General features: G+C 51.2%; 1 protein-coding gene across 1 annotated transcript in view; it reads left to right on the top strand.

Annotated features, from left to right (window-relative positions):
• Positions 1-12,060, top strand: part of RPH3AL (rabphilin 3A like (without C2 domains)) — a 127,301-nt gene that overhangs the window by 99,797 nt on the left and 15,444 nt on the right. Inside the window, exon 6 of the mRNA XM_058560148.1 lies at positions 1,309-1,483. Within this exon, the coding sequence (XP_058416131.1) occupies positions 1,309-1,483 (175 nt within the window). The remainder of the gene's footprint in view (positions 1-1,308; positions 1,484-12,060) is intronic.

The raw sequence follows: 12,060 nt of genomic DNA, 5'->3' as shown, positions 1-12,060 counted from the left end.
AGGGAGCGGGGAGTGATTTGTGCCGGGGCTGTGGTCCAGACTCAGTGGTCCTGTGCCTGGCACTCTGGAGCATAGAGAGGTGACTACTGTCTCCTTGGAGACTTAGATGCACATACTCAGCGAATGAACAGTCAGTGCTGTACAGTTAGGTGCTGAGTTTATGCAGATGCAGTAGTGGGGTTAAGTTTCTCTAGGAAAACCCGCCAAATGGATTTCAGGTGGGATCCACTGTGTGTTCTTTTGCCCTGTTGGAGAACCCTGTGCACATTGGCGTATTAAAGGCTCTGAGAAGTCCTGCGGTAACAGAGCTGGGTTTAACCTAGTGCTTCCCAGTGTACTTGATCAGGAACCTTTTTTTTTATTTGCCCAGCCCCTGTTAACATCCCACAGAACTAATGTGGTGCAGAGGAAGTTTTGGGAGTGAGAAACACTCCCAAAGAAACACTGTCCCAGAGAGAATCAGGGAAAACTCAGGCCTTCTGATTTTAAATCCTCCCTTTTGAGTAGGGGACTTGGTCCATTGGTTATAAAGCTGTCCACACATGTCAGACAAGCAGAGGAGGGTGACACTGAAGATCACGGCACCGTGTCTGTCAAGTGGCTGCTCCGTGCCCAGCCTTGGGCCATGGGGCTTGACGTTCATTTGAGTCTGATCCTCATGGCCGCCCTTGGAGACGGGTGCTGTTCCTACATTCCACCTACTGATGATGGAACTGAGGGTCAGGGAGGTTCATGTGTCCAGATCTCACAGCTGCTGGGTGGCAGACCCTAGGGTTTACGCCCAGGACGTCTGCTCTGACTGCCAAGGCTTCCTCTTCTGCGAAAAGGTCCCATTGTTCCTTCACTCACTCCCACTCCTTTACTAAATACTTTGAACGTATTTCCCTCATCAGAAAAGAGATTACAGAGCACTTGGCATTTTTTGAAGTAGGCATTAAGAGTTCAGGGACCTTATCTCAGCTGCTTCTCTGAATTCTAATCCGTGGCTTTCCCTGAGATTGCGTCCTCTCTGTGCCAGCTGCAGAGATGTCTCATCCCGAGAAGCTCTCCAAAATAGCAAGGCCATGCCGTGGCCCAGCCCGGCTCTTCCTCCAGCCTCTTGTCACTCTGCCCCAGAGGCTCGAGGGGAAGGGGCGGGCAGGAGGAACTCAGGTGGCATCTCTTGAGTACCTTCCGGGTGTCGTGCGTGGTGCTGAGTACTCTCCAACTTTCCAGAAGGAGGGGAGTGGATGGTGGGCCTGCATGGAGCACAGTACAGGAAGGGCTGCCCTGCATCCTGTGCGCTAAGCCAATGTCTCCCCCGCCCAGGTCTGGAAGAGGTCGGGGGCCTGGTTCTACAAAGGGCTCCCCAAGTACATCCTGCCCCTGAAGACCTCCGGCCGGGCTGATGACCTCCACTTCCAAGCTGTGCCCATGGAACCGGCCGAGCAGGAGCCCAGGAGCACTGAGACCAGTCATATCTACACATGGGCCCGAGGGAGAGGTAAGTCCCTCTGCCCCCTCTCCTGGGGTAACAACTAACGTTCAGGCTGTCAGCCAGCCGGGCACTGCCACGAGCACAAGCCAGTGCCCGCCACACCCTCCTCGTGGCTCATACTGGTGTTTCGTCCCTCCCTGTGCCCTCGGCTCCCTCCCCACACCCACGCCTAGACCTCAGCGTGGTGATTGCTCTGTGCAAAGACTCGGGTGGAGGGTCCACTGGTGGCCATTTCAGAAACAAGGACTAGTTTGGGGACAGGGATGCTGTGAACAGCACTGTGGATCTTTGCAGAAATGTGATGTCAATTGAGGTGTTTTGCAAAGAGTGAAAATGCATCTTTCCAAGGCAGGCCTGTACCATCTCTTCTTGGCGCTTGTCTTGTGTCTCACTAAGAGAGGACTCCTGGCTTCCTCGGTTCTAATGAGCACAGTGACTTTGTGCCCAGTACCCTGGGTATTTGTGGTGGCTGCACTGATATTGGGGTGTCCCAGGTGGCCACCCTCAGAAGGGGAGCTCTCCCCACTGGTGAGGATACAGTGCCAGGGTTGGTGGATGGCTCTCCGCAGCTTGCATGATGCTTGAATGCTTGTGACTTTATTTTCAAAGTTCCAGGTCTCACAACATGTTCCAGAGGCAGACAGGGCGGTGTGAGTAGCCTCATTTTCTAGATGAGTAGCCTGAGGCCCAGAGAAGGGAGGGACTTACTCAGCTGGGGTGTGGCAGAGCTGGGACCAAAAGGCAGAGTCTTGCCCTCTGGGCTCTGGTTCCTTCTGCTGCTTCTGGGAGGCTCTCGAACATCTCTGTCTTTGGACCATGACCAGCGTCTGACTGTCTTTATATCATGTGGGCTTTTTCTTTTCTTGTTACAAAAGTAAGGCATGTTTATTATGAAATTTTGAAGGTTGTCAAGTAATATGATTTAGAAGGGAAAAATCTCCTGTCAGTCGACCCTTCCACACATAACCAGCGTTAACAGGCAGGCGTCTATTCTCCAGAGGGCTTTTCGGCTCTTTTTGCAGCCAGCCTTCCTTACTAATCCCGCTGGCCTCCGTCTGCACTTCTGAGTCCCGTGAGTTTGCCTTCCCAGCGATCACTGCCACAGACAGCCTTTGTAGGGACCACGAGTGAGTGCAGCAGAGACTGGGCGGGCAGGGGAGGGGAGCAGGCCCGCTGGGCCCGGCCTAAGGGAGGCACTATGGCCAGCCAGCCCTCGAGGGGGCTGGCAGGGGATTTGCTGGGGAGGTGGCCCCCTCTTCCATTGTGTCCCTTTTCCATCCTCAGACTCGGCCTTCCCCTGCCCCAGCCCTATCAGGGGGCATCGGTGTCCCGCACGAGGGAAGGATGCGGCCATGGAGTCAGATGCTGGTGGACACTGACGGGTTTAGAATGTTGCTTGGAGGGGGTTGAGGAGGGAGGCTCTGAGGCCCCCACCCCCAGGGGCCCTCACTGCCCTGTCTACTCCAGCACCAGCACGGCACACACGTGCATGCGCGCGCACGCGCGCGCGCGCGCGCACACACACACACACACACACACACTGCCCCCCTGAGGAGGAGCAGAGCCTCGTCTCCTCCGAGGCCACACAGACACAGGTGGCCTTTTACTTATGCGGGCAACAAGGCCAGTGGCCCACACAATTGGGGGCGGCACCGTCTGTGAACCGAGTTTACACTGAGGCTGTGCCAGGCAACGTGGAGGCCCCCTCGTGAGAGCTGGGTCTCCCTCTGCAGACCAGGTCAGAAGGCCCCCAGGCTCCCAGGGCATGAGGCAGCGCCTCCTCCGGGCCAGGCCCCGGCCAGGCGCATCCCAGCCCTGTGATTAGCCGAGTGTTAGTGCCGAGCAGGAGGAGCAGGCCCAGACAGGTGACGTGTGTGTATCACCCACGGGCGGCAGGGGAGGACTGATGGCCAGGGCTGGTTGTGGAGGCCCAGGGGGTGTCTGAACCCACCCAGAGAGGGGGTGCACCAGGAGTGCGCGGGGGTGCATGTGGTGTGCAGGACTGAACTTGGGGAAACCCGCAGTCGTGGGGGAGGGAGGAAAAGGAGCTGGTGGAGGAGGCAGAAGAGGCGTTGCTGGGGGAGGCCGGAGGAGAGCAGGGCCGTTACAGGCCGCAGAAGCCAACGTGCCAGGGGTTTGCAAGGAGGGGCTCAGGAGAGCCGCAAACAGCCCGACTGTCCCTGAGCTGCTTCCAAGCCCGATCCTGGGAGGCTGTGGTTGTCCTCTCTGATGAGCCTGTGCAGAAGCCAGGATCTGTGCTTTCTGATAGAGTTCGGATCCCCTGGCCTCCCCAGACCCGACCGTGCACTAACAGAGGCACTCGGGTGACTACGGATGCTTGTGGGAGACCAGAGGCTGGGGCCAGCTGGAACCATCCTTACAGCTGGTCCTGAGGCTGGGGCCCAGCAGGGAGCCCTCCAGGAGGTCAGCTCGATGCTGGCATGTGGCTTCCTGGTGGTCCATATGGCCTCATGGCAAATCTGGGGCATCCTCTGGGGAGGGCTTGGGCATGCCTGCCTCTGGGAATCCTCCCAAGCTGCCAGGGGATGCTGCCTCCGTCCCGATTCCTTCTCAGGCTGGTCTCCTTGAGGTAGTCAGGCTCCTGGCAGCAGACAGAGGGGGCAGCCTTGGGAGTCTGGCGCAGGGATGTCACTGGGCCTTTCCAGACCACTGCCCACTGGGGAACCAGTTGGTGTTTTTCCAGCTCCAAGAGTGGCTTCCACTTTCCACCTCCAGCCCCATCATCAGTGGTGCCCAGGCGCCAGGCAGCTGGCTGGGGTTGGAGCTGCTGTTTGTGGTCCAGGTCAGAGCCTGTCTGGTAAGCCCAGCCCTCATAGCACCCCATTCAGCCAAAACCGTGCTTGGGGCCAGGTGGAAACAGAATGACTAGCCCTGGGGTGTGGGCTCTGCTACCACACTGAAAGCTACACGCGGGCAGGGCTGTGTCAGTCCTGAACAGGCCGATTCCTCAGCACGTAGCATGGGAGAGGCACGGGACAGATGCTTCTTAGATGAATGAGTGAACCACTCACCTGCTCCAGCATATTTGAAAGGCCTGTGGAGGGATTTTCAGTAGGGCCTGCAGGCTCCCCTGGGTCAGGGGTCTGTTGGACAGCCCCAGGAGATACCTGGAGGTTGTTAAAACCACCCCCCTGTCAGGAGGTGGCTCTCCTCCTGGGCCCCTGCCTCCGGGGACGCCAGGGCCAGTATCCCCCTCCTGCCCTGCAGCCCCTGCTCCCTGGATGGAAACTGACCCTGGCACCAGTGCGCTCTCTCTGACCCTCTTCCCTGCCCCCAGTCCTCCGTCTCTCTGCCTCTCTCTCTCTCAGTCATGGGGCTGGTACACCTGTGGCCCCCAGCTCCACCCCCTAGCCCAGCTCAGCCCACTGTCTTTCTCCTGCCCTGTTGGAAGAGGAAGGGTGATCCATAGATGCAAGCCATGGACTTTTCAGTCCACACAGCAATCAGGTGAAAGGTATTGACATTTCTGAGGCAGGTTCCTTTTCTTCCTCCTTTCAGTTTTCTTTGTTAATTTTTAATTACATAAGAATACTTGATATATTTTAACAAGTTAAACAATTTGAAAGTGTATGAAAAATTAAAATCTCTTCTGCTTGCCATCGTCTCCAAATCCCTTTCTCCCTGTTCTAACTAATGTATACTTGATATAGGTTATTTTTTTTTGTTTGCTTTTGTTTTTGCAACAAAGATAGGTTCTTACCCATAACTCTCCATGTTGTGTTTTTCACTTAAAAGATTATCATGGGCCTGACCTCCAGGTCAATAGATATGGAGTTTACTTTATTCTTTTTAATGGCTGAATAAAATCCCATCATAGTGTGCTTTGTGATTTAATCATTCACCTATTGATGGACATTCAAATTGTTTCTGGCTTTTTGCCACTGGGAGCGATGCTGAAACATCCTTATGTCTATATGATGCTTTTATTTCCACGGGGTAGGTTTTCAAAAATGAGGTTGTCTGTTTTACATTTCAATAGACATTGCCAAACTATATTCCAAAAATGTTACAGTATTTTATAGTCATTTATACCTGCATTCTTGTCTGCCATGAATATTATTGGTGTTTATCCTTTTGGCCAGTATACTAGATGGCACATGATATTTCATTATTTTAATTTGCACATTTGGGTATCTCTTCATATCTTTATTACTTATTGATTATTTAGGTTTTCTCTGTTAAAAATTGCCTGTTCAATCCCATTGCTCATTTTTTATTAAGTTGTTTACTTTCTCTTATTGATTTATAGGTGCTTCTTATATATTAAGGCTATTAAATGGGTTGCAAATATTTTTCTCCTTGTTTGAATTTACACTTTGTTTGACCTTATCCTTGCTTATAGTATTTTGCCATTCAAAAACAATTTCTTTTAATTTTTGTGGAGTCAAGTATGTTTTTCTTCTGCTTTGTGGTTTCTGGATTTCCTGTCTTGCTTTGAAATGTCTTCCTCCCCCCAAAGTTAAAAAAAAAAAAATCTGCTAAATAAAAATTTTAAGTAATATGAGAATAAAAGGAAATTACTTAAATATGATAAAATTACCAAAAAAGAAAAAATCTAATACCAAATATCATATTAACTGATAAAGCACTAGAGCCTTGTTCTATCAAAATGCAAGTCAAGAATACCTCCATCATCACCATCATTCAACAGTATTTTGTAGTATTTAACTAATGTAATAAGGCAAGAAAATCAAATAATCTGTTACTGTTGAAAAAGAGAAGAAATTCTCTTATTTGCAGATGATTTGATTGTATACCAAGAAAACCCCAAAAGAGTGTCCTAAAACAGCCCTCTAGGGTCAATAAGATAATTTGGGAAGTGACCGGACAGAAAGTAAATCAATAGTTTACACAAAACAATCAATCGTCTTACTGACTAATTAGAAGTAGAAATGGGGAAATGCATTCATAATTGCAACAAAAATTATAAAATGCCTAGAAACTAATTTTAAAAGAGAATTATAGGGGCTGGTCCAGTGGTGTAGCAGTTAAGTGCGTGTGCTCCGCTGCGGCAGCCCGGGGTTCGCAGGTTCCGATCCCGGGTGCACACTGACGCACCGCTTGTCAGGCCATGCTGTGACAGCGTCCCGTATAAAGTAGAGGAAGATGGGCACAGATGTTAGCCCAGGGCCAATCTTCCTCAGCAAAAAGAGGAAGATTGGCATCGAATGTTAGCTCAGGGCTAATCTTCCTCACAAAAAAAAAAAAGAGAGAGAGTGAGAGAATTATAGGTCCAACATGAAGAAAACTACAGAATCTTATCAAAGGACGAAAAGTAAGACATGAACAGAAAGGCAGACGAGAATCTTGGTGCCTCCAAAATAATAAGTGTAACAATTCCTGTCTGATTCCCAGTGGAGTTTGTAGGGAGGAATGGACTCACCTGTTTTCCTTTACCCATTGGGTAAACAAAATGTGGCATAATCATGCAAAGGAATATTATTCAGCCTAAAAATGACTGAAGTACTGATACATGCTGCAACACGGATGAACCTTAAAACGTCACGCCAAGTGAAAAAAGCCAGAGACAAAAGGCCACCTCTTGTGTGATTCTATTTATATGAAATGTCCAGAATAGGCAAATCCTTGGAAACAGAAAGTAGACTAGTGATTGCCAGGGGCTGGGGAGGAGGTGGGGATGTGAGGAGGAACTGCTAATGGGTACAGGGTTTCTTTTAGAGGTGATGAAAATGTTCCGGAATTAGATAGTGGTGATGGTTGCACGACTTTATGAATATACTAAAAACCACTGAATTGTGTATTTTCAAAGGGTGAATTTTATGGTATATGACTCGTATTTCAATTTAAAAAAAAAACTTCATAACGAAGTTAGAGAATAATTTAACAAAATATTTTTTTTAAAGAATAGGAAGGGAAGTGGAAGGAGTTGCCCGACCAAATGGTAAAGCTTACTGTGAAGTTACTATACTCAACAGAAACACCACAATATAGGCCCCAGACTAAATAGAGTATTTACTTATAGAAGAAAGAAATAGATAAGTAGAACAGAATAGAAAAATAATAGACCTAAGAATGTATGGAAGCTGGACATAGGTAGCTTTTCAATCCAACGGGAAAATAACAGCTGTATTTAACAACTGGAACATAGTTAGATTTCCGTCCCATTCCATATGTATCCAGAAACACATTGCAGATAGATTAGAGATCGTTGTGTTAGCAATAACACGATGAATGTATTAGAGAAAGGTAAGAAGTGTTTTCTCCTCTGCGTCATCTCAGAGCTGGTGACCCTCCAGCACCTGCAGGACAGGTGGGCTGACTACCTGAGTTTGCCACGCTCCCTCTTCTGGACGCTTGAGTATTGATTTTGGCCAGGGATTTGCCTGCAGACTCCTTGGTGAGCCCCCTCTGGCTTGCTCATAGCAGGACGTTCGTTCTTTCCCCCAGGACGAGGTGGGGAACAGTGTGGCCTGAGTGCCTCCTGGTGACCAGCCCTGGCTCTGCCCTGGCTGCCTCTGGGGAGAGGTCTCCACCCTCCCACCCGATCAATCCAGATGGAGTGTGTGCTTCACACCACTTTTCCCTGGCAGATCATTGCTCAAAGTTTATGGCAGCAATAAATTAAGGCAGCTTTTGCACACTCCCAGCTTTCTTTGTTCGCCTGTGAAATATAAGGTATCAATGGTGGAACCCGTACTGCAGGCTTTTGGGGTTTAATCCCCTTAGACCTGGGCCCACCTCTTCTGCAGGCCTTCAAGCTAGATTCCCACCTTCGAGCTGTGTACAGAGAGATATTTCCTGGGAGTAGGGGTGGGAAATACCATATTAATTTGGCATATGTGGGTATCAAGAAATCATATTTTTTTCTCATACGCTGGAAAGCTTAGAGGAGGGAACTGCAGCTTTGCTTCAGCAGTTCAGTGACATCAGGACAGATATCTTTATAATTCCTGCTCTTTTCCTCATCGTCACAATATGGTTGCTGCAGTTCCAGCCATCACTATAAAGAAAGGAAGAAAGATCAAAGGGGAGTCTGGAGAATCTAGCCTTTAGCTTCTGCAGCCTTGCATTATAATGGAAGCAGGCAAGGAGGAGGGGGCTGATGCTGGAGGAGCTTGATGCTATACGAGAGCTGGAGAGCTGAATATATCTGACTGCAGTCATTACAGTGGAAATTATTCTCAGATAGGATTTTGTGTTTCTCTACGTCCAGTGCCACCGATGCTTAACATGATGGGGCTTATTTTCTTCAGCCCCCAGTGCTGTGGCCGAGAGGCAACACTGCCCTGGGTCTGCTCTGTGGTTGGTCTGCCTTTCCCAGCTGTGGCTGAGCACCTGAAACAGGGTGGGGGTGGGACGCTGAAGCCCCAAATCTAGAGTTCCTACAGTGTTCAGAGGGCTTTTTTTAGGATGTGTGTGCTTTTCTCAGATGGGTGCCAGAGAACCCGGTTTCCAGGAGACTGACCTCTGGATCAGGGAGCTTTGCTGTGTTCACCTCTTGCAGGGAGCCTGGGCGGGGTGTGGGGAGGGGCCCATCGTCTAAAGCCTTTGTCACTGCCCTGTGGCCTGGCCGGGCTGGGGAGACCTTTCCACTTTGCCCTCCACCCTAGACCCCAAAAGGCCTTGAGCTCCCCATAGCTGTGAGGCAAACTCGCCTTCCCATCTCCACGGGGGCCTGGGTCACGGTCCCTCCCCGGGACCCTGTACAGGATCCTTCCCCCTCCCTGCTTCATCATCCCGCTGAGCAGAGCACAGCCCTCCTGGGCAGACTTGAACAGAATTACACACTGGTTCACTTCAAGGTCTGCTCCAGAAAAGTGCTTCCAGGTTTTGGAAACGTTCCAGTTGGGTAGTTTTAAGAAAAATAGGAATTTCTTTATCCCTTCATTGGTTTGCTAGGTTTTAAATAACTTTTTTTTTAATCCTAAACGGTGGCTCTGTTTGCAGTCCAGTGAAAGCAAGCTCCGGGGTTGTTCAAGTTAGCAGTCTGGTTCAGTTCAGGCTACAAATGTTTACCTGGGGTGCCGTTCCCACAGGACCCGTCGGCTCACCTGCCCCCCCGGAGAAGCCGAGTCATCGGGTGCTGCCTCGGCCGCAGCGGGGCTCCGTGAGTCACGGTCGTTATCTCGCCTGATGCTCAGAACAGCCTATGGGGCAGCTCGACGGCGAAACTGGCCCCTCGTGATGGATGAGGAGGGGGAGGTCTGCCCAAGGTCACGTGGGCTGTGGCTGAAGGAGGCTAGGACCCAGGCTCTGAATGGCGGCTCTCGCTCCTCCCCTCTGAGCACAGAGTAAAGCTATTGGCCAAGTCGCCACAAACGCTGGCTTTCCCCTTCGGACCTGGTCGGAGGATTTTTGGTTGCCAGGAATCTCTATTCCTGAGGTTCCAGACCCCTGAGGCTGGCTCAAGGAAGGGGGTGGCTGCCAGGCTGCTGAGGGAGGCCTCCCAGAAGCAGGGGTGGAGAGGAAGGCTTTCAGGCCTGTGGGGTGGAGGAGTGTGGCGGCAGCTTCTGCTCCTCAGGGAGCTCTCCCATCGGCGCCTGTCCTCACCTCTGCCTGCTCGGCAACTTGTCCTCAGCCGCAAGTCTGCGTATCCTTCTGTCTCAGCCTCTACCCTCCCGTGCTCAGGACCCCGCGCCCACACTCGGCCAGGAGGCGATTGGCCCAACTCACTCCTGCTGGATGCTTTTTGCATCTAGCCTGCACCCCATCAGACATAACAGATGGCGGGGCCAGTTAGGGCTGCTTTCCCCAAAAGCAGAGCTGGGACAGAGCAGGGGGAAATTTGTATTTCTTGCTCAATTGCCACTGAACCACAGAATTGAGTGTTTTGTATCTGACAGGGTAGTGAGCTCCCTGTCACTGGGAGCATTCAAGCAGAGGCTGGATATTATAGTGGGGGTACTATGGTTCAGAAACTGGGAGAAGCTCACCATGGGCTTGTTACCATGTATGCAGAGTCATGCCCCCATGTTGTGACTAGGGCTGGGGGGATGGGGATACATTCTATGGCCCAAGATCGAGAAAGCCGCATGGCCCAAGGAAGCTTTGAACCCAAGACCTCTGTCTCATTAGCGCAGAGCTGCAGCCGACTGAGCTAATAAGCAGTTTCGCGGCAGCCGTTTTTCCATCAAACGCATATGCTGTTTCCTGACTTCTTAACGCAGCATGCTATTTATACCGGTGGATCCATTCATTCTTAATGAGCCACGGTTGTGGATTGTAAAATGTTTTATTTTCAGACAGGATTGCTCACTGCCCAGAGCCAGCTGTTGCTATGCTGCCTTCCTTCTTCTCTGTTCCTGAGAAATTAGCATTTTGGAAGCTCCTCTGAGCGTTCAGCTGCCCCTCCCCACCCCCTTAACCCCCAGTGTTTCCCCAGCAGACTCTGGACTTGCCATTTGTCACCTCGGCCTGGACGTGGTATGTGAACTCCCTGCAGCCTTCTGAGGAGCTGGGAGTGTGTGATGCGCGGGGGCCCAGGCTGGCTGAGGCTTGGAGAAGGAGGCAGAGCAGAGCAGGAGGGTTCCATGTAGGGGGTGGGATGCCATCCGTCCTTAGAGGATTGGGGATTTGCTGGTGTTATAGGTGACAAACCAGTGGAGCAATGACTCCATCTGGCTTACTGCTTTAAATTCATTGACAACTTTTTTAAATGTGGAGAATTCTTATGGTGTTCTGGCTTCGTTTTTGAAAATCAGAAGGTCTGCCAGGACTGTCCCTCCCTGGGAAAATTGGACAGGCTAAGTAGCAGCTTCCCCCTTCACACAGGGCTTGCGGTCTGTGGTTTGCCGCAGTCCCCAGCCCTCCCTATTGTCTCTGACACTCTTGTTATCACTCTCGTAGGGTTATTAAGAAGAAAGGGAAAGAGTTCTTGTTGCCACATTCCTATGCAAGGAGAGAGAATAGAAGTTAGACCCACAGGGACACCTGTTGCAAGAAAAGTGGGCACACGTCTCTGTGGAAATGAAGGATTCTCATATCCAGCCCACCTCACTCACTGACCCTTCCACCTGACAGGAAGTCAGATGTCACATCTCTGTGTCCCTGTTCCTGGTCCCGACCCCACAGATCCTGCGCATAGCAGCTCTGCAGCTTCTATGGAGGTGACCCACCACCGTCACCTCCGGGGCCTCGCCAATAAGGAATGAAGACACCAGGCCTTGCAGAGCTCCTGTGTTTTAGTGGGGGACCCCGGGTGGGAACACTTCAGTTTTGGGAAGTCCTTCTTCCTCTCTGGGCCTTGGTTTCCCCATGAGTAGGATGGGGATAAGGGGGCTGGGACAGGGTCCTTTCTCTACCAGCTTTCATAGCTTACAGTTCCAGATCCAAGCGGATGAAATGTTATGGAGGAATTTCTGGCAGGTGGTAAAGCAGCTCCCAGATCATACACTGAGGCTGCCTGTACTGGAAAGACCAGCCCCGGTTCAGCATTGGCCCCGCCCTCTGCACGCGCGCACGCGCGCGTGCACACACACACACACACACACACACAGAGTCCTGGTATATATTGCCCGCCTGGCAACCCCGCCACCCGCACCCCTGCACACTGCGCTGTGGGAGGCATTCACCGAGTACTGGTGAACTAGCTGAATCTTCCT

Source organism: Diceros bicornis, chromosome 18 (genome assembly GCF_020826845.1).
Source record: "Diceros bicornis minor isolate mBicDic1 chromosome 18, mDicBic1.mat.cur, whole genome shotgun sequence".
Taxonomy (NCBI): Eukaryota; Metazoa; Chordata; class Mammalia; order Perissodactyla; family Rhinocerotidae; genus Diceros; species Diceros bicornis.
This window is presented reverse-complemented; position numbering and strand designations above follow the sequence as displayed.